General features: G+C 40.2%; 1 protein-coding gene across 1 annotated transcript in view; it reads right to left on the bottom strand.

Annotated features, from left to right (window-relative positions):
* LOC121440937 (ATP-binding cassette sub-family G member 3-like) overlaps nucleotides 1–19,836 on the bottom strand; it is a 31,677-nt gene extending 11,841 nt beyond the window's left edge. The window contains exons 1-9 of the mRNA XM_041641975.1: nucleotides 19,634–19,836; nucleotides 17,822–17,881; nucleotides 17,157–17,271; nucleotides 16,486–16,638; nucleotides 12,980–13,116; nucleotides 8,518–8,669; nucleotides 7,276–7,377; nucleotides 6,076–6,323; nucleotides 3,331–3,413 (exon numbers count right to left, since the gene is read on the bottom strand). Coding sequence (XP_041497909.1) covers nucleotides 3,331–3,413; nucleotides 6,076–6,323; nucleotides 7,276–7,377; nucleotides 8,518–8,669; nucleotides 12,980–13,116; nucleotides 16,486–16,638; nucleotides 17,157–17,271; nucleotides 17,822–17,881; nucleotides 19,634–19,836 — 1,253 coding nt within the window. The remainder of the gene's footprint in view (nucleotides 1–3,330; nucleotides 3,414–6,075; nucleotides 6,324–7,275; nucleotides 7,378–8,517; nucleotides 8,670–12,979; nucleotides 13,117–16,485; nucleotides 16,639–17,156; nucleotides 17,272–17,821; nucleotides 17,882–19,633) is intronic.
* Between the last annotated feature and the right edge of the window lie 3,499 nt (nucleotides 19,837–23,335).

Raw genomic sequence — 23,335 nt, 5'->3', positions numbered from 1 at the left:
TCTACTTTCTAATCTGGCTTTTTAGAGGTTATAATAGTAGACTGACAATCTACAACTACACATTTAGGTGTAAAACTAATATGATTCATGACCTATTTTGTGAAATAATTATATCAAACCAAATAGGGTGATGTTCATCACTACAAATATGCCTCATTTTCATAGTAACATATTAGAAATGTATTCTCAGAAACCTTGAAGTGTATATTAATATTTGCTGCACTGAATGTGCTGTGCAATTTATCTCAAAGTAAAAGCATCTGATTTCTCCCATTGAACAGATTTTATACTCTTAGCGAATCTGTGTCTCCTCACTCCTCACTGCCCTGACAACGAGCACTATGCGGACAGGAGGTCAATTTCTTTACAATCCACGTGTCAGTGAAACACGTTTGCCTTTCTAGGCTTGGACTATTTTACTTTGCATGATGTTCCTCAGATCTTCAATTCTATCCATATTTTTACAAATTCCCATGTTGAAGATAAGCAGCATTCAGAGTCACATCTGCTTTACTGTTTACGTGAACTTAGATCCCTTAACTTTGTTACTATGCATGGTGCTCCAGCGAACATCAGTCTTCGCATGAACTTTGAGCAAATGATTTTAAATATGTGTGTAAGTATGCACAGCATAAATGCCTGTGTCCAATTATTTCGTTTAATTCCTCTCCTTAATGTTTGACTGCCACCTCAACCCTATACTGCTGTTGAGCCAAGGAAGCTCAAATATGACAAAATTCAAACCCAGTTCCTTGATATAAGTTGGACAAAGTACAAGGACAACATTGGATCCAAATATAAGAACCATCTCTGGCCTCCTAAACATTACTGATGAAGAAAATATTTATATTGACCCTGAAAACAATGTAATGGCTTAATTGCATAGATGGTGTTAAGGAAGTATTTCAAATTGTCCTATTTAAGTTTCTTTAGCTGTGGTAATTGTCATGACCAAAAGCAACTTACAGAGAGTGGGATTTATCTGGCTTACATATCCAGAACACGTCCATTTCTGAGGAAAGTCATATAGGAACTCAAGGCAGGATCTTGGAGGCAAGGATGGAATCTGGGGCCACAGATGAGTGATCCTTACTGGCTTGTTCCACCTGCTTTATATACAACTTGGAAACACCTGCCCAGAGTTGGTACTACTTCCAGTGGCCTGGCCCTTCCCACATTCAGTATTAATCAAGAAAATATCTCATGGACTTGCCTACACGTCAACTTGATAGATGAATTTTCTTAACTAAGGTTCCTTCTCCCCACATGACCATGGCTGGTGTCAATTCTAACAAACAACTAACCAGCGCACAAACCAAAACTATCAACCATTTATCAGGAAGACTGGAATAAACCACACACAAAGGCCATTGTCACACAGTTCAGCTTCTTATACAATACTGAATGAGGGAATGTGAAAAATACAAATTAAGAACATTTCACAATTTCTAAAAAATATATGAAGCAACAGCTAATAAGGATCTTCTTTATGTCTGCATTTTCCAAGAACATTTCCACATCAGGTTTTTTGGAACTATGTCTACAAGCCTCCTGTAACAGTGCCTACACCGTCTGCCTTGTTGTCTATGCTGTTCTGGGTTAAGATGTGCCATCTACATGGGCACAAACCAAGAACTAGAAGGTTTGGAAAGCATTCAGATCTTGGCCTTCAGGGAAGGAGAAGAGGACAGACTGGAGACAGACGTACCAGGAATCTCACTGCAGACTAACTTCCAATTCAAACAGAAGACAATTCATAGAATAACTGGATTTTTATGCTTATTTTTTTCTTAAGATATAATAAGTATTTTCCACACAGCAAAGCATATTTGTGGGGCTGTGAAGCTGTCCCACTTAGCAAATGTCTGTCATGCAGTCTTGACGACCTGAGTTCAAATGCCTAGGACACATGGAAAAGTCCCCAGGCACAGAACTTCTCATCTGTAACTCCAGAGATGAAGGATACAGGAGTGAACACTTGGAGCTCATCAGCCAGCCCAGCCAAGTCAATGAGCTCTAGGTTCAGTGAGGGACATGCCTTGATAAAAGAAGTACATGGACATCAATGAAAACATGGCATCAACCTCTGACCTCCACATGCAGACACATGCATACTCACCAACATGCATGTGTGTATACACCCACATGAACATGAGTCCACCTGACACAAACCTGGACAAATAACACCTCTTGATCTATCATCTATCTATCTATCTATCTATCTATCTATCTATCTATCTATCTACGTATCTGTATATCTTTCTCTCTCGCTCTTTCAAGAGAAGCTTCCTGAAGTTCTTAATCATCTTTCCTTAATAGTCAAGCCTCTCTGGCCACTGAGAGGTACCCTGAGGCTGTGGGTGTCAACTAGGGAGCCCAGTGGAGCAAATAGTGGTGTGTCACACATGAAATACAATGAAAATTCTGAAAATTGTGATCCTGATGAGAAACACTTTTGTGAGCATGCTATAGTCATTAAAAAGTTTATAAAGGATATTTTTTAAAGCCACGTTATCACTCAAACTAAACAAAGACCACAAAAGTGGTATCCACAGGACAAGTCAGGAAAAACTGAGTCTCATCCTATTACCCCACACTCACATTCATACAAACCCACCTTACTCAAGAAAATTGGCACTGGAGCAACAGAAGAATAAATAGGTAAACTAAAAACATTTGTGTACCAAGGCATTATAAACAGATAAAATGAAAACACAGAGAAGGGAAGAAATGTAGGTGTATCATGCATTTGGTCATAACTCAGAAACAAAAATAACCTAAACTCAATAGCAAGGAAAAATTAAGGGCCATAGAAAATTAAGTTATAGTTCAGCAGGTAAGATGACTGCCCCCATGCTTGATGACCTTGAGTACAATCCCTCAAACCCATCTGTTGGGGGATCAGCTGTCAATTGTTTTCTGACATCCATATGCATGCTGCAGTGATGTGGGAAGTCCTTCTAGATATGTGTTGTTTTTATTGGTTAAAGAATAAAGAAGCTGCTTTTGGCCAGTGACTTAACAGAATAATAGCCCATCTGGAAAAGATATATAGAGAGAATAGGTGGAGTTAGGAAAGACACTATGAAGTCTCCACCAGAGACAGACTCATTGGGACCTTACTGGGCTATTATTCTCTTAAGTCACTGGCCAAAAGCAGCTTCTTTATTCTTTAACCAATAAAAGCATGTGGAAAATTGAGGTCTTCCACTTATTACCAACATGCTCTATCATGTGACAAAATGTTTATTCTGTTCTTGTCTCAAATTCCAATTCTTCATAGATTTATATAAGTTTGAACAATGTGTCAACATTTTCTCATTTGCTTACCTTGTCTGGACTTCAGTACAAACATTTCGTAGGACAAGGAAAGTGGTACCCACAATCACGGCCAGTAAGACTGTGATAATTGCCTTTCAAAAAGAAAACAGGGAAAAGAAAAAAATTTCCATTGGGAGTAGAAAGTATTCTACACATTGTCCATTATTTTAAAATCCTAATCAGATCCCTACAGTGAGATGAATACTATATTTTGGCCAGATGCCCTGAGAGAATATAAAACACATGTGTTAAAAGAGTGCTTGTATGTTAATCTGAAAATAAAGGTCTCTGCAATTAGAAGCTCCAACAGTGCAGATCCTGGAAAAGCTAAGACTTCTCCCAGTGCCCAACCAGGAATGGCCAGTGAAGGGCTCAGTTCAGATTAAAACCTGGATGACACAGGGTGGGAGAAAATGCAGGCGCCTGGAGTTGGGGGGGGGGGGTAGGGAACAAACCCAGGTAAGTGACAGAAAGTCTTCGCCTAAACTGGGGTCTCAATTCTGGTGCCATCGAACATGTGCAACTTTCTGCTTCAAGTGGCTCAAACGAATTCAGGCTTTCTTTATTCTTATAGTTAGAAACAAGTGCACCCTAAGCCAGGGGGACAGCTCAGAACTACAAATACAAATCAAATAATGAAATTAAAAATGGCTCACAACACAGTTCCTAGCAATGGGATTTTGTGTGCTAAGAAGGGATGAGCTGGTCCTTACCTGTGTCACCTCAGGGAAGTGTGTGCTGTGTGGGAACCAGCACTATTGCTGTCACCACAGTGATCATACAGTGTCCTCTCTCTGGGTCACCCCAGTCTCCCATTGCCCATCACCTCTGTCACTGCCGCTCTATCAGCCTCAGTCAGCGCAGCCTGTGCTCGAGTCTCATCTAAGCTGCCAGTTCCTCCAGACCCTCATCTACCTCCATCTACCCAATCTGTGCCGACCATCACAAGAGCCTGCACTGCTGTGGTTTTAGATTAAAATGGCTTTAGAAGGTGCTTCACTTAGCAAAGGAGTAAGGCTACATGATGCTGGAACTTATTTGGAAGATTCTATTATTCCTCGGATAATGTCTTAAAAGTAGAACATTATGATCTAAGGGTAAGGATCCTACCATGCAATGTGATAAATTAGAGATCAAAATTCCAGGGCTTGGAAATATAGCTCAGCAGTTAAGAGCACTTGCTGCTCTTGCAGAACACCTGGAACTCAGTTTCCAGCACCCAAATGACCCCTAACCACCTTCTGTAACTCCAGGTCAGAGAATTTGATGCCTTTTTCTGGCCTCCATGGACATGCACACTGTGTACAGATATCCATGCAAGCAAAACACCCATACATGAAAAATAAATATATAAAAATATTAAAAATTAGTCCTCGATTCCCACATTGCTATCACACACACACACACACACACACACACACACACACGTCTTATCTCATAATATTTCCTCACTGTTGAACAGTGAGTAACTCAATTTGATGAATGTAACTCAGTTGTTTCCAATCATATTGAATCTTTTTTGCCCAGAAAGAATGGACATAAATATGCCTCTTATGACATAATGCCCAAGTAAAAGACTAAAGTGTTTGGAGCAACTGACAGTATAACTCAGATGAAGAATATTTACATACAGGCAGGGAAGTAGCAACATTGAAATATGAAAAGGGCAGCACACATGTTAAGAAGTAAGTGGTGTTTCATTAGAACCAATAACACATGAACTTGCACACTCAACAGAAACTAAATGCCTGCGAATAAAATAGCAACACACTAACAGCAGAACTGACTTTAAGTTCTGGATGGACAGAGAAAGGGATGTAGGTCCACTGTAGAGTGATTGCCCTCTAAGAGCTAAGGCCCCAGAATCCAACACTAACAGAGCAGAATCATCAACAATATTAAATAAAAGATAGCTGAATAAGTAATGGCCCAATGAGCTGGTAGAACCAAATTTCTGTGTGACATTCATGTTAAAAACAGAAAATCGTAAGTCATGCTGATCCTTGTTACAAAGCCAGTTTAAAGAAAAGTAGAACTTCACCTCCTCCCAGTTCCAGGTCGCTGACAGGGAAGAGCATTGTTCAGTCCAGTTACTGTGTGTGTGTGGGCTGCACTCTTTGAGTAGCTGCTGCTTTCACACTCTGGACTCCTGATGAGGGAACAGCACACTGCAGCTGGCTCATCTCAGACAGTGGATGCTCAGGCTCCCTCAGAGCTGTTCTATGGCCCTGTCTCCTCACCACATGATTTCAACGACAGACCAACTGTCCTTTCCCTCTCCAGTCATCTCCACCCTTCTCTACTTAAAGTTTCTTCAAGTCTGTTCTCTCATCTGACAGGCTACAGTTTTATTTATTTATTTCTCTCACAAGGAAAGTTACATCAGTATAAAGGCCTTTTACTCCTTGACTCATTCCTAGATTTTGAACTTGTAAGATGCACTGATGAAATAAAGCAGACAGGTGTGAGGAGCTCCCAGGTATGCTGAGTTTCTTTTTTCATTCCTTGAATAAAGGTTTCTACTTGGATAGTTATTAAAGCTCCTGTTAATAAAAAACAACCACTAAAAGTATTTCCATAAGAAAAAGTTAATCATAGTCTACTTGCTCTGTTGAATATTTCTCTATGCCAGGCAGAGTGGAGATGACACAAGGAAAGAGCAGAAGATAAGTGTGACCCTGCAGTAGACTGACTCAGAAACAAATTGCTCCCCCATGAATTTTTCACAATAAAATAAATAACTCATCAGATTACCTGGATCCCAGTGGCCCTTGGAAAACCCAGGCAATTTTCAAATGAACGACAGATAATCCATTGAAGCTGATGCCAGAAAGGGGTGGCACACGTGATCTCCAAGGCTGAACTCCTCCCTGCCTTCAGTTCCCTTAAAAGTAGATCCAGTTCAGCTTTCATTTTTCTGTATGAGGAGGACTGGGTATACATATTGGCTAAGTTTTCTCTGACTTGGTGCTGTCTCTCAGAAAGTTCTTTATATTTGTCGACTTCAGGATAAAAGTGGATAAAGACAAGAAATATTAGACAATAATTTAACTGATTTTTCTGAGATACTTTTCATGAATAACAGATAAATTAGGTATCAGCTTTTCTTTGAGACAGTCTCATGTACCCTAGACTGGCCTCAAAGTTTCTCTGAAGCCAAGGGTGACCTTAAACTTCTCCAGGTCCTCCTGTTTCTGTCTTAAGTGCTGAGATTACAGACATGCACCTTTACACCCAGTTATGTGCTGTTAGGAACTAAACTCAAGGCTTTCTCCATGCTAGGTAAGCACTCTATCAGCTGAGCTCCATCTTCAGCCCACCACACTGTGAGAATAAAAATATTACTCTTGTGTTAATTCATTTACAGATTATAAAAGTGTCCATAACTGACCTGATTACAGTCATTATCCCACCGACACAACAAACTCAATGGCCAGTGACCATTGGAACCCCAATCCTTAACAACGTTCTCCTTCCCTTATGGATCTATACTTTTTAACATAAAACTCTGGTCTCTGATTTCTGCTTCAAGTGAATGCATATGTAAATGTACAAACTGCCAAGTATCTTATTTTTTGAAATGTTATAAACAAAGTCAGGCATGGTGACAAATCCCTGTAATACCTACACTTGGGAGGTGAGGTAGAAAGAGCACACATTTAAGGCCAGTCTGGCTACATGAGCAAATCATATCTAAAACAATAACAAAGATAATATAACAAAACAATAGGTACATTTACTTTTAACCCGAAATTTTCCTGTGACAGTATCATATAAATATTCTTTTGTAAATTAAATAAAAAATACCCTGCACTAATGTCTATTAGCTAATTTTAGGGCCACTAATAAATATAAGACTAATCAATATAAAACATTATATTCTAATGAGATACATGATTGTGTTTCAGTGAAATCAGTTAGATGAAAACCTATGACTCTAGAAGCTTCATATACCATCATGGCCATCTTCCTCTGTGTCTAATAGAGCAGAGAAACCTCCATTAATGATGTCCAGGAAGAAGTCTGCAGGGTTGTTGTGGGAATCATATTCATAACCTACAAAGAATCCAGACCAAGAACAAAAATGTGAGGATCCTCTTTCAGAGAGTGAGAAAGGGGAAGGGAGACAGAATCTAAGAATTTCTTCCTCTACTTGCTCTTCCCCTTCTACTTATCTTTCCTATTATATATACTCTCATAATATTTCAGCAATCACTACTTTACAGCCTATTGCTTACATGTGTGTGTTTATGTTGGTGCTATACATACATATACACAGACACATATGTAATACACAGACATAGACAGAGTAGATATAGCCTAGACATAGACAGAGACAATTAGACATACACGCAAACTATACATAAGAATAGACTAGGCATAGATATGGTCACAGAGGTAGACTAAACATAGACATGAACATAGACATAGATATGTGAACTCTTCTTGTGAAAGAATCAATAGAATTTGACCAGATTTTTATTGGACTCCATAGATGCACAAATGCTCACACATTTTTTAATGACAAAGATTAATCAACAGGAAAGAGTATTGGACAGCAAATATTTAAACCTATATTTGTAGTCAAAGATAATCATCCACAACTTAATCCATATTTCTCTAAGATGAAATTGATGAAATGAGCCATTAAAAAATATTTCATCATCCAATTTCAGTCAGAGAAAAACAGGAAGACCAAAAACATGAGTCCACAGAAGAAAGACTTGAGCAACTATAGCTCCCAAGCATCGCCTAAACCTGAAATGCAAAGTTAATACTAAGTTAAGGAATGTTTCCACAGCTCTGCAGAGTCAGGTCACACTAGGAGAAAACTTAAAATCACCATCTGCTATGTGAGCAAGAACACATGATGCTGGGCCTTTCCAAAGCTGTTCAAGTGATGGATAACTGGGCCTGAGCCCTGCATGGTAATTAAGATGGTCACCACAACTGAGAAGCCGAACAAGAGACTCAGTAAAAATCTTGTAACACAGGCATGATACAGGACAGGAGAAAGGAAGAGACCTGCACAACAAGCCCGTGCTGCACAAGCAACAGAATCCTGTCACCGATATTTAAAATGGAGAAGCCCACACACAGTAAGTCTGAATGAAGGCCAAACAGCATTCCTGAGAACCCCTGTTCTCTCCCCAGTTCCCATGACTGAAGGAGCTCTCACAGCAAATCCAGCCATACCTGCAGATTTGAAGTACTCCAAAGCCTCCTGTGCAGCCCCGTGAAACATAACGTTTCCTGAGGCCACTAAGGTGAGGCTGTCAAACAGTCTGAAGATGGAGTATGGGGGCTGATTAATGGAGAAGATGATTGTTCGTCCCCTCATAGACACCCTAAGGTTAAAGAGGAAAAAACCATAAGTCTCTTGACAGCTGAACCTTGAGATTCTGAAAAAAATATTTTATTCCTGAAGTTATACTTTTAGTTCCCATTTCAGCTTGAATTTTCCTAAAAACAACTTTACTCTCTGGTACTATGCACCTGATAGAGAAACCAAGTTAAAGCTTTTATTTAAAAGTCTAGATCTTCCAGAGTGTAGGCCATCACTAGTGCACTCAAGTGTTACCACATAGATCTCTGCACAGACTTCCAGACACTAAATCATAATATCTGGGAGTCTGTGCAGGGATCCATATCATGAGCAGGCAGCCATGGTGATTGACAAGTTCACCCAAGCTTGAGAAGCAATGACAGAGCAAACATTACAGCTATGATTGTAAGCACAATTCCCTTCAATCGTTCACACTTTCTGTCTCTTCAGGAATTGGTTTTCACTGCTCTGATGATGTAACTCACATTCCTAACCACTTGCTCTCCCTAAACACTTCAGCAATAACCTCAGTTCAATTTTCATAATATTGGCATAAGTCATTTCTAATATAATTTTCCCTTTGTGTTGATAAGACTTAAAAGGTCAAGCAACAGACAAAGGGATCTCAGTTAGTAAGAGGCAAATTTGGGATTTGATCGTTGATTTAATTCCATGGCAGGAAAAAAGCTGAACTACCATTTCAGGAGGTCATGTCTTCTGTTAGGAGGACCAATAACAAAAACCAGTATTTGAAACTGCTATGAAATATTTTTATTGAAGTTGGGTATGGTGGCATATATGTAACATTCCAAAAATTTGGATAATCAGGAGTTCAAGTCCCCCCTAGATTACAGGAGATTCTATTTCAAAAAGACTAACAAACAGAATGAAACAAAGGGGAGGAAGAAAGGGAAGGAGGGAACAAAACAGGGAGGAAGGAAGGAAGGAAAGGAGAGAAGAGGATGAAGGGGAGGGAGAAATGAAAAGGAGAATGAGAAAGCTGTGAAGTGCAGTGCACACCTTGAGCTCCAGCTTAGAAGGCAGAGGCAAGAAAGTGAGATGAGCCTGGGCTATGGAATAAAGTGACAAACTATGAAACCTCAAGACAAGTGTCTCACAAGCGTATGTTGTGAGGTGTCACTGTATCAAATGATAGTCTGCCTCAAAGACAGCCAGGACAGACAGTAATACCAACACAAGGTGGTGCAGAAGTGGAGGATTCCTTGTGAGAAAAGACTTGCAACCCAGTGAGAAGGTAAAACAAAGTGCCACCAGCTAAGAAGAGAAAAATCAGCTGTACAGAGTATAAAATAAAATGTCTGTCTAATAAACTATGAGAACACAGAAAGGACTGTGTTTGCCTGAATGTGTTTGACAAAGAGTATAGGGAGAAGTAGAGACAGGGCGGAAGACATAGGTAGATAAAAAAAGGACAGAGAGAATGATAAATAACTGGTGCGGAATTAAAATATTATTAAACGAAATTGTAGGAAGAGCATCTTAGGTGTGGGAAGACCCTTCTGCTATAAGCTAGAACATTAGGAGGATGGTAGTCAGGAGCTTGCAAAGATTAAAAGCAGAGAGCAGACATGGTGAGAGCCTTCCTCAAAGTAAGGTCTAGGATCTGCAGCCTCAGTGTCTTTTCCCACAGCATTTAGTTGGGAATCCTGGGCAGTGTCTCACACTGACAGAATCACATAGAAGGTGTTTTTTACCATGAAAGTAAATTTTTATTTTAAAAATATGAATTTTTCAACCATTTCTTTTAAAAAGCATTTGTTTTACAGGGTGTATTGCCTTGAGTGTATGTCTGTTACCACGTGTCCCTGGTGCCTGTGGATGGGAGAAGATTGCATTAGATCCCCTAAAACTGCAGGTACAAATGGTTGTGAGCTGCCGCGTGGATGCTGGGAAGGTTATCTGAGTCCTCTGGAAGAGCAGCCAGGGCTCTTACCTCTTATTTCATCTCTCCTCAAAGAACTTAATTTAAAAAATTTTATTTTAGATATATGAATCCTTATCAAAAGAAAGAATAAGATTGAAGTATATTACTTGAAATTCCTAGAAAATAAATTAAAACTAAAAAAAAAAAAACCTCACAGAGAAGGATCTTCCACTAGTCAAACTGTGATTGATTTAATAGTTAGAATAATGAAGAATAACATATTATAGCACATTGTACAAAATAGGAACTGAGAAAAGACACCTTCCCAGACAGAATGCCATGTCAGTTTGTGAAGTAATTAAAACAAGAGCAGAAGTTACTAATTCACACCACAAATGGTCAGTAGAGATAATATAAGGAACAGAATAATGGCATAGGAGTTGATTGTTTTCCCTGTCAGACTATTAATATATCACAAAAGAAAAAACTGTAATTTCATATCATATAACCTATCAACTGCCACCACTATGAGATGATTAAGATTCAAGCCAGGGAAGCAAGATGGCTCAATGGGCAAAGGTACTTGATGCTAAGAGTTTAAATCCCAGAAACCATTTGGTGGAAGGAAAAATCCAAGTCCCTCGAGTTTTCCTCTGACTTCTACATCCATGCAACATATATATAGACACCACACACACACACAAACACATACACACACACACACACACACAAATAATTGTAAAAAAAAATTAAATATTCCTACCATAAAGGATGCACTTCCAGGAGTGTGAAATCCAAGGAGAACACAGCATATCAGGGCCCAATTCTGCTCCCAGAACACTGGGAGAAACCACACTGGGGACAACACCATGCCATGCACTAAGACTGGAAACTAGAACACTGGGAGAAGCCACACTGTGGATGACCCGATGCGATGCACTAAGAATAGCAATATCATGACACACAGGCACAGAGAGCCGCATTCCATACTGGAAAATGAGCAAGAACTTAATCTTAGAGAGTGTCCTGAAGCAGACAGGAAAGGGAACAGATAGGGAAGGTAGTGATCCTTAAGGAGTCTACAGGCTAGAAGATGGCAAGGCCCCAGTTGTTGACTTCATCACTGGGAAGGTAAAACGAAAGAGTGATCTTGGTTCCTGGAGGGACAGGTAACAGTATTTAGGGTAATAGAACATGATGTTAGAAAAAATGAAAGAACAAGAAAAAGGAAAGACAGAACACAGTAAATTCAACAGCCAGCAGCCTAGGCTATGGGAATGGGATAGTCCTTATATGGTTCTTGGGGTTATTAAGTCAATTAGGAATTCTTATTATACTTCAAAATAAAAAACCTAACCCTTACACATTTTTGTATAAATGTTTCAGCCACAGACTTATTTCTTGAGAGAAGAAAGTGCCATTGCTTTTACTCATTCTTCCACAGGTCAGGACCCAGATCTTAGCAATCATTCTCTCAGCCATCACATCCAGGGTCAATCCCTGAGATAATTCTATTTATTCTATATTCAAAGCTATACAGAGTACACTATTTCCTAGCAACCGAACCTCCACATCTCCATCTTCTACTGATATTTTACATCCCCATATTGTAACTGCATAACCTTCTCCATGATGCATTGCTCTGCTATAAACTCAGAAGCTTTCCCACATCCCCTTCCATGGAAAACCTTAGTCTTTACAGTGGTCCAGGGGGTCTAGGCAATCTACATCCAACCCAACCAGCCCCTCTCTCTTCAACTAGGAATGTGGAGGACTGAATTGAATCTTTCCAAAGACTCATTTGTTGAAGACTTCACATCTAAGAACTTTAAATGTGGATATAATTGGAGGAAGAGTCTTTTAAAAGGTAATTAAGTGTCATTGAAATTGCTAGGGTATCCTAATGTAACTGGTGTCCATTTAAGAGATCAGAGCATAGACACATGAGGAGGGAAGAGGTACCAACTCAGTGACCCAGGCCTCAGCAGACACTCTGACTTTCAGGATTCAGAACTCTAAAGAATTTAACTTCCATCAAGTCATCCAGTCTGTGCTGTCTTTAGCAAAAAACTAGCAACTTTCTATCCCCTCAGGTCACTGGGCTCTGGTTAACTTGGTCTCTTTAATGCTCCAGACACACCAAACATGCTCTGCCTCAGAACAAATGCGTTTTCCCTCCAGCCTGCACTCTGTTCAGATCGCACCCACTTGACCAATGCTTGAGTGTTATGGGGACATTCTATTTAAAGCAGTGCTGCACCTTCACCATCTCTCCCTATGCTCCTGTCTCATTGATCTTGATGTGTAATCCTTGTTAATTGAAGTTTGTTTCCTTCTAATAAACAAGAAAGAAATTCTGTAGCTTACCTCTGAATCTCTTGCACCAAAAATACACACAAGTGACCAGGTATTAAATGAAAAAAACATAATATTTCTTCAGCACTTACCTTCTCAGGACTGAGATGACATCAGTAGTGGTGCTCCAGTCTAAGCCAGTGGTGGGGTCATCCAAGAACAAGATGGGATGCTGGGTGATCAGCTCCATTGCTATACTGGTCCTTTTCTTAAGTTCTTTAGACCTAGGCTGAAGCAACACTGATCATCATTATTAACAAGAACAACTACAGTCATAGTCATTTGATGAATCAGCCTGTCCTAGTAATAAAAAATTTTGCTATATCATTATCCTGACAATCAACATACAACAAAGGGTTTTTTGGGGGTGTGTGGATGTATAGACAAAAACTGCTTGTTTGCTCCCGGCTTCCCAGACCCAAATCATCACACAAAAACTATATTAATTAAAAGACTGCTTGGCCAGTGACTCAGGTGTAGCTCTTAAATCTTGAATTAATGCATGTCTGTTAATCTGTGATTCGGCATAAGGCTGTGGCTTACTTGTAAGGGTCAGGCATCTATCTCCTTTGGCAGCTACATGGCATCTCTCTGACTCCACCTACTCTCTCTTTTTATATCTCTCTTCCATTCTGGCTATATTCTGCCCTGCCATAGGCCAAAGAAGCTTTTATTCATTAGCCAGCAAAAGCAACACATATACAGAAGGATATCACACATCAAGGACTGTAGTAATGAGAGGAGCAGGCCTGCTTTTTGTCCCGCATGGCTAGCTTTACACCCGAAATAACAACACACAAATTGCATTCATTTAAACAGTGCCTGGCCCATTAGCTCTAGCCTCTTACTGGCTAACTCTCACATCTTGATTAACCCATTTCTATTAATGTGTGTAGCACCACGAGGTGGTGGCTTACCAGGAAGATCCTAACCTACGTCCATCTTGGGCCGGAGCTTCATGGTGACTGACTCGCTGCCTTCTATCCAGCATCCTGTTCTGTTTACTACACCTACCTAATTTTCTGTGCTATCAAAGGGCCAAGGCAGTTTCTTTATTAACCAACGAAAGTAACACATAGCCAGATGACCCTCCTCCAACAAATGATTAGTATGGCCACGACAAGGCTGAGAAAATAAAAGAATTATTAATTTTAATAGTTAAGAATAGAGTTATAGGTAAGCAGATTTTTATGAATGAAAAGTAATTAAGTACTCAGGAATAAGATAGAACTTAATGTTCTATTAAAATGCTACAGTGAGAAACAACTTTAATGAGTATACTGTTGTAAACATGAAGAAGCCAGGGTGCTGGTATCAGCAAGTGTACTATTGTGCTGATTGTATGACAGAAACCACACACTGCCTCTATATTTATTAAATCAAAATCTTGTGAAAAGCTGAAGAGAAGTCTTAGCAGGGAAAAGCACTTGCCCTGTAGGCCTGAATCCTGGGTTCAATCCCTGGAACTCACATATAAAGCGGTAGCAACAGAATTGCCTGTGTAACTCCATCAAGAAGGAATTACAGTGAGATGAGACATGGATCAGGGCATCAGTCATGTGTGTAGGGCTTCAGCAGAACAAGACAAACAAGGTGGGAGAAGAAAATGGACCCGTGACAAAGATGTCCTTATGTGTGTGCTATGGCCTTTAGGCAGACACGTAAAAATACACAGGCACACACATACACACACATCTTTTTTGAAAACTATCATTAAAAATTATATTAAAGTTCTTGCAATCTATTACATTTCATGACTTCAAGAATTTAATAAGTATCTTGATATGTTATCTCTAAAAAGTAAAAGTAAACAACTTAGTGCAATAACTAATTATTGTTTAAAAAACAGAACAAAAGAAAGAACCTTATGGTGAACATAAAAACATGTAATAAACAGAGCAAAGCCCACAAAATTCCATCACTCGGGACAAAAGAAAGTGTGGTAAATGTCCGCTTTTCTATTATTCTTTCAAGAAGGCAAACATCTCATAAACGACTGTAGAGGAAGATCATGGGAATCAACAGCTAGTACCTTCCTATTCCTCATTGCCTCTAAGGAGGAGACACCACAGGAGTTAATCCATAAAAATCATATTCTGGCGAGCCCATTTTCATCCATAGTCCCAAATGTCTACTCAGCAGACATCTCTATACAATCTACTCAATGAGTCGATGTCATTGTGGAGGCAGGATGGTTTGGAGGAGACAAAAAGAGGGAAACACCACTAATATTTAAAAAACACTAGGCATATAATAAGTTAAATGCCTGATAAGGTTCTATAACCAATGTAATAATAATAAAAAATGGAATTGCAAATAGTTTTAGACCTGACAGTGCTGAGAATATCAAGACTTATTAATTTTGATGCTTAACAATGGGATTGTTAAATTAACATATATCTTTAATTTTTAAACATTAAGAATAATTAATGAAGTATCACATAAAAGTTTTTTGAAATAGGTTAGTAAGAAATTAACTAACTCTCACATAGTTAACTGTGAAGTTCACCACTTATCTATTACCCCTCCCGATCCTGCACAAATCTCATAGGAATAACCAGGTTCATTCATTGTTGCTCTTGCCCAAGGTTCTATCATCAAACCCTGACAAAAGGAGCTGATAATAAATATTGACAGAAGATACAGAAGGAAGGAGTGAGAGCAAAAGGATATCCTAGGTTTCCATCTAGTTATTAACATAAAATGATCTTACAAAAAGTAAACAGGGAGTGAAAGGTTTTATTTCAACGCACAGTTTAAAAGTACAGGTGACCACTGTAGGGAAGTCAAGGCAGGAAGCTGCTACATCTGGTTACATCCAGTCAAGAGCACAGAGAGGGTGAACGCATACATGTCTATCAGTGGTCAACTCACTTTCTCCATGCTCATGCCACCCGGGACCCAAACTCAAAGAATGGATCTGCCTAAGTGAGCTGGGTCTTTCTACACCACTTAATCAAGGCAATCACCTACAGAAATGCCCACAAGCCAACCTGACTACAATTCCTCACTGAGACTCTCTTCTAGAGGATTCCAATATGATCTTAGGTTGTGTCAAATTGACAGATAAAACTAGCAACCACAGGCAGGATGAGATATAAACACAAAAAGAAAGACTGCAGAAGATAACAAGCACGACACAAGTGAGAAGTAAATGCTAAGAGACCAAGGACAGCCCTGGAAGGAAATAAATGCAGAGTGAACACAGAGCCAGAGTTCTCTATCACACGTCCTGTGTCAGGGCAGAAGCACATTCTGAAACAACAAGGGACAAGTCCTCTAGGGGAAGAGACAATAAACAGAAGAAAGCACTTGTCCAATTCTGTAAAATTAAGACTTTAAGGCTGAGGGAAGAGGAGGCTCACGTGAGGAGCACTTTTCCCTGCTGGATCACAGTCCACTGCCAGGTTTAGCCATTGTAAAGAAGGCTTTGCAGCTCACTTTCCATTTTACATCATGTAACCACTTGCACACTCATTAATACAGACAATAGTTACATTGACACACACTTTATAGGAAAGTGACAACTGAGTCATATTATCATCATGGTCATTTTTTATTTTGACTCCGAGTATTTCAAGACTTTTCTTCATATTACCTCAACATTTGCCACTTCATCCAGATGCAGAAGTTCAAGGACATCATTAATCCGCCTTCTTTTTTCATCTCTTGTCATAGTCATTGGCAGTTGAAGAGCTGCTGAGAACTCTATGTTGTCTCTCACAGTCAGCGTGTGCATCACCATGTCATTCTTAAGGTTAAATAGTATTTCAATTAAATACAGTTATCACTAAGACAATCATTCTAATAAATGTAGCCTAATCCTCAAATAAAACATATGCAATGTAATACTCTACTGAAAAATATTCTTTCAATTTTACTAATTTCAAGTAGAGAACCTGCCCTTCCATTTTCCTTCCAAGTAGAGCAGAGGGATTTTGGTGACTGCTACCTGCAGTTATTTACAGAAGGATCTTCTAAGCAGTGGAGAGAGATGCAGGAAGAGCAAAATAAGACAACTGTAGTCCTCTGTAGAATTAAATCACAGCTGCAATTGCCAATACTGTGCCACAGATGTCATATTCCAATCCCTCCCCACCTTCCTAAATAATATTAATCTTAGGTTAATGAGCCATTGTAAAAAGCCACTGTAGAGGAAGCATAGCCTATAAATGTGTTGTATAATTATGGAAACACACATATCTATAAACTACATCTGCCCATACAGAAGCAGGAGAAATCTAAAATTACAAACCCACCAGCACTTACTTGTGGCACATAACCAGAAGTACATGTGAAATTAGCAGGTCGAGGTTTTCCATTTATCAAAATATCTCCTGATAATCCACGTGGATCTTTCCTTGCAGCTAAGACATCTAATAACCTACAAGGGTTACATATGTTGTGTGGTTTACTTCCTCCCTTCAGTAAAAGCTATCAGCTTTCAGATACTCAGAATAAAAATTCTGCAAAAGATTAACTGAAGTCACACACACACTCCTTTCTGTTCAGTGTGTGCTCTAATACAGCGCAGAATTATGAAAGACAGGTGTGATCCACAGGACGGCCCCTCCCTGGTAATTGACCTTAGGGACTCAAACTGGTAATGTGCTGCTCAAATTGGTAAAGTAATTTCTTGTCTCCTTAAAACTTCTCCTTCATCTTTCTAATTTTAATACTATCTCTCCCACATTAAATAATAAACTAACCCAGCATCATATAGCAATCACTCTATCATTGCCTATCAGTAAAGTGACCTTGTAAGACTTCCTGCTCTTGGTATGAAACTATGAAGCATCCACCTGCACATTATAAACAGCACATAAGACCTGACTAGATACACTCACACAATACTTAAATAATTCCTATAAAAGTAATTTTGCAACACAGAAAGTGGATACAAAGGGCTTGCATATGCTGTCTGTTATACTCACAACGATCTGCTCTCATAATTAGGTCCCATAATGGCATTGAGGCCAGCTTTCATAATCCCACTGTAAACACAAAATCATACTGCTTGAATGTGCAATTTAAAAGAAGTTATGTTCCTTTAGGATCTACACTAAATATGCTATTGAAATTGTACACAGAAAAAAAAACACAAACTCACAAAAACTACACTATCAGAAAAATGCCTCAGATATCACAAAAGCCCTGCTGTTTATTATTTAAGGACTTGTCATTTTTGAAGCATGGTGCATTTAAGTTTAATGTCCGTGAAGCAAGTAGCAGGATCTCAGGAGGACTTTATTACACACATGCCCTTTATGTGCCGAGCATATAACAGCTTCTTGCTAATGTTTGATGAGCAGTGTCTTTATATAACCCTGCTTGCTGCTTCATAGACCTCGTTGCAAAAAAAAAAAAAAAAAAAAAAAAAAAAAACACTGAGTTGTAGAATACCAGTAGCAATGTCCTTACTATTAAAATAGAATCAAACCAAAATCTATACATCTTAAGTAGAAATCCAAAGACCAGAAAGAAGAACTCATAGGACAGGAGAGGGTTGCCAAGTTTAACACTTAAAACAAACAGAAGATCCTTAATCAAAATAGAAAAGCCAAACACACACCCACAAAATGAAAATTTCCTTTCTTGATAAGGAGATTAGAATACACTCAGTTTAGAATTGAGGGACATCCCTCAAGGCATGGCTTCTTTATCTTATGGAACAATGTGTGGAATGTTGGCTTTCGCTCTTTTTAGCTCTTAATGAATTTTGAGCAAATATTTGAGGACCCGGCCTTTCTGCTCTTGGGACTTCTTCATTACTTCCATCTCATCACTGGTAACTGACCCAGTCTGCCTGTTATAAACGCTCAGTTCAGTTTAGGGAGGGGATGTGTGTATAGATGTGTACACAATTCTTTTAGATTTTCTAATTTGTAGAATTTAAATTTGCAATAATCTCTCATATTCCTTGATGTTAACAGTATGCCTTTTATATTACTTTTTCATCCTTAATTTTATTGAATTAAAACATTTCTCATAATTGTTTTTGTTTTGTTTTGTTTTTGAAATTTGTCTAAGGGTTTGTCAAGCTTGTTTGTATTTTTAAAGAAACAGCTTTTGCGCCATTCATCCATTGTGTTGTTCTTCAGTCTCCATCACATGAATTTCACTGTGATCGTGGATCTATCTGTCTGTGATCATGTATCTGTCTGTCTGTATAACAAGGTGAGGCTGGGGATGGTTCACTGGGTGAAGTGCTTGCTGTGTGTGGGTGAGGACCTAAGTTAAACCTCCAGAACTCACATAAAGCTGGATGCAGTGTGGGCACCTGTAGCTCCATGCTCTATGAAGAGATGGGAGACAGAAGCAGGAGAATCCCAGGACCCTTGCAGGCAGCTGGCCTGGCACACACTGCAGTGAGCAATGAGGGACTCTGTGTGCAACACGGTAGAAGGTGGAGACCAGTGCTCAGGATTGTCCTCTGACAGCCTTGTGTTATGGGTGTGCCATAGCATCCACACATCTGCACATGTGAACATTCACGCATACACTTATACACACACAAACAGAAACACAGAAACACACAGAAACAGATATAGGCATACACATTCATACCCTTATATGTACACAAACAGAGATATACACATATATACACATATACACTTGCACACATAAACAGATATATATGCATACACACAAACACATATACACACACAGTTTATTGATAATTGAGAAAGTCTGAATCTGTTGAAAAAGTTGTTCAATATACTCGTCTATTTAGTTCATGTACATACCTGATATTTGATAGTCTTTTTATCACACTTGTTTTTTTACAACATGCAAAGCCATGCTGCACTGTTTCCACGTAACTGATGTTATGAAAACTTAACACAGCCTCTCCAGTCAATATGTTCTGGTCACTGGTGTCCATTCCAGGATGGTCACTGGGATTTACTTCTGTCACTGGAATTGCAACAGGGTCATTATTGGAAGACATCTCGAGGGGTTCTTCCTTCCTGTAGAAGGAACAGCAATATTAAGTTGATGGTCCACACAAGCAACATCATTACACAGAGCAGCCCACTTAATGCTTGTTTAAACTGTGCAGTCATAGGCAGATTCCTCACTGATGAGCAGTACATGATTAGTGACCACCTAAGGACCCAAAGAGAAGCAGACATAACTGAGGACATAACCTCTTTTGGATGCCAAATTCCTAAGAAACAAATGAGCACTAATGAGTATAAATGCTTTTCATAATTCATAAAGGAAGAAGGGGACAGATAATGAGGCAGATTTGTCTTACTTCAAAAGCATATTATGATATAAGTTCAGAGGCTGAATACAAGACCACCATTACCACAAGTCCTGTGTGTGCATGTGTTTGTGCGTATGTGCACATGCACAGATGTGCAGATGGATTTATAGAAGTCACAATTACATAGCAGATGAACATGCATAACAGGGAGGCCAATAAATACTCAGTTGGTTCAGGGCATAATGTCAGTTCAAGATATAGAAATGGCTCAAAGGGCACATTGCTCCAAAGCACAGAGCTGACTGCAGGCATGGGAGTCTGAACAAATGGGAGTTCAACTGGGTCATTTCAATTAGGGCTGATCCTATGAGCAGACATCCTGGGGACAGAGTTGAGCATTTATTGCCTTGTATCTGGTGATGCATGCATGGGGTGGGCTGATGATGGCTCAGTGAGTCTGAGCCAAGTGAGGGCATTGCTGCGCTCATTGTTCTGGTGGTTTAGACAAGCACACTAGCTTGGTTTCTTGAACTAGGTCTTCAAACATCCATGGGTCTAGCTGTTCCTGGCTTGATATTTTATAGGTAGGAATAATTTGTTTGTATTAATAAGTTATCTATAAACATATGTTTACTGTCTGTGCTGGGCACTTGCACACACAAGATAGAGAGTCATTTTTTGCCTCAGAATTTACTTTCAAAATGAAGCAAAGCACTGCTGTATAAATGGAGTCACTCAGGGTAAGGCACACTCTGAAAACTCCTGTCCTATGTAATACAAAGGAACACAATGAGCACAGCCTAAGCTTTACACATCCCATCTCTCACAGTGCTAGAACCAGGAGTTTCTATTCTCTTAGTCTAAGCTGTGGTGAGGTCCAAAATCATCTAGCACATGTCATGGTGCCCTGAGATACACTGGTGGATAGAGCGCCATGAGAGACCATAGTGCAGGAGGGAGTGACTGGCAGAGATTCATAGCTCAGGCTGTGGAGGAATGAAGACAGGTAGCCTGGCCTCTTGTAACCAGGAATGACATGGCTCCTCTGCATGACTGCTGAGCATGAGAGTTCTGAGCAGGTGGTTGGCAGATTCTTTAGTTTCTGAAACTGCCTCATGCTGCAATGTGTGTGCACAGACAGGGGCTGCGAACTGGGAACCTGATTGAAAGGGTTATTCAATTTTCCCAGCCTCTTCCTTATTGCATGATAGTTTGCTGCTGGATAGGACCTGAAGACGCTTAGGCAAACAGCTCAGCTCCTAAAACTTCTCTCCATTGTGGAACTCCTTGCTTTCTTTGCCATCCCCTCCTTTCATAGCATCTGGGAGACATGGCTTTGTTTAGTCAAACCCACAAATAGAAGTGCCTACCTGGACCACAGGCCTCTTGGCTAGCAGTAGGGAAGACTATACAAAGATGGGAGGTCTTTAGAGCGAATGACGCTTTGCTTTTTATGACATCTGTGTACGCTCGACAGCATCAACCTGGAAGGCGGCAACAGAGAGGAATGATGCACACCAACTGTCATCGCGATGCCCCAGATCTGACAAGTTCTATCAGAGCATCAAGAGAGAGGCTCTTCCAAGTCTCTGTCTCTCTGACACTAAACTGTTTTACTGTTTTGTGTGATTTTCATATAGTGCATTATTTTTACATTTTTTTTATTGAGAAAAGGAAAAAAAGTTTCCAGTCTCCCATTTCCCTCCCCCTCCTCCCACCCTTCTCTCCCTCCCCCCACTCCTCTACCCCTCCCTCTCCAGTCCAAAGAGCAGTCAGGGTTCCCTGCCCTGTGGAAAGTCCAAGGGCCTCCCCTCTCCGTCCATATCTAGGAAGGTGAACATCCAAACTGGCTAGGCTCCCACAAAGCCAGAACATTAAGTAGGATCAAAACCCCATGCCATTGTCCTTGGCTTCTCATCAGCCCTCATTGTTCGCCATGTTCACAGAGTCCGGTTTTATCCCATGATTTTTCAGTCACAGTCCAGCTGGCCTTGGTGAGCTCCCAATAGATCAGCCCCACTGTCTCAGTGGGTGGGTGCACCCCTCGTGGTCCTGACTTCCTTGCTCATATTCTCCCTCCTTCTGCTCCTCATTGGGACCTTGGGAGTTCAGTACAGTGCTCCAGTGTGGGTCTCTGTGTCTATCTCCATCCATCACCAGATAAAGGTTCTATGGTGATATGCAAGATATTCGTCAGTATTGCTATAGGATAGGGTCATTTCAGGTTCCCTATCCTCAGCTGCCCAAGGAACTAACTGGGGCCATCGCCTTGGGCTCCTGGGAGCCACTCTAGGTTCAAGTCTCTTGCCAACCCTAAGGTGGCTCCCTTAACTAAGAATTGTGCTTCCATGCTCCCCTATCCAACCTTCCTTTCTCCCAATCATCCTTTTTCCCCAAGTTCCCCCCATCCTCCCCTTCTCCCTTTTCTCTCCCCATCTCCCCTTACCCCCATCCCACCCCATTCTCAAGATCCCAATTTTCTCCCTGGCAATTTTGTCTACTTCGCATAGCCAAGATGATAACTATATGTTTTTCCTTGGGTTCACCTTCTTACTTAGCTTCTTTAGGTTCACCAATTGTAGACTCCGTGACCCTTATTTATGGCTAGAAACCAATTATGAGTGAGTACATCCCATGTTCATCTCTTTGGGTCTGGGTTACCTCACTCAGTATAGTGTTTTCTATTTCCATCCATTTGCATGCAAAATTCGAGAAGTCATTTTTTACAGCAGCGTAGTACTCTAATGTGTATATATTCCACACTTTCTTTTTTAAATTAATTAATTTATTTATTTATTAAAGATTTCTGTCTCTTCCCCGCCACCGCCTCCCATTTCCCTCCGGCCCCCCAATCAAGTCCCCCTCCATCGTCAGCCCGAAGAGCAATCAGGGTTCTCTGCCCTGTGGGAAGTCCAAGGAACCCCCACCTCCATCCAGTTCTAGTAACGTGAGCATCCAAACTGCCTAGACTCCTACAAAGCCAGTACGTGCAGTAGGATCAGAAACCCATTGCCATTGTTTTGAGTTCTCAGTAGTCCTCATTGTCTGCTATGTTCAGCGAGTCCGGTTTTATCCCAGGGTTTTGCAGACCCAGGCCAGCTGGCCTTGGTGAGTTCCCAATAGAACATCCCCATTGTCTCCGTGTGTGGGCGCACTCCTTGCGGTCCTGAGTTCCTTGCTCGTACTCGCTCTCCTTCTACCCCCGATTTGGACCTTGAGATTTCTGTCCGGTGCTCCA

Source organism: Microtus oregoni, unplaced genomic scaffold, assembly GCF_018167655.1.
Source record: "Microtus oregoni isolate MIOR12 unplaced genomic scaffold, Mior012 000072F_ref0000427, whole genome shotgun sequence".
NCBI lineage: Eukaryota > Metazoa > Chordata > Mammalia > Rodentia > Cricetidae > Microtus > Microtus oregoni.
Note: the sequence above shows the minus strand (reverse complement) of the source record. Positions and strands in the feature narration are given on the sequence as shown.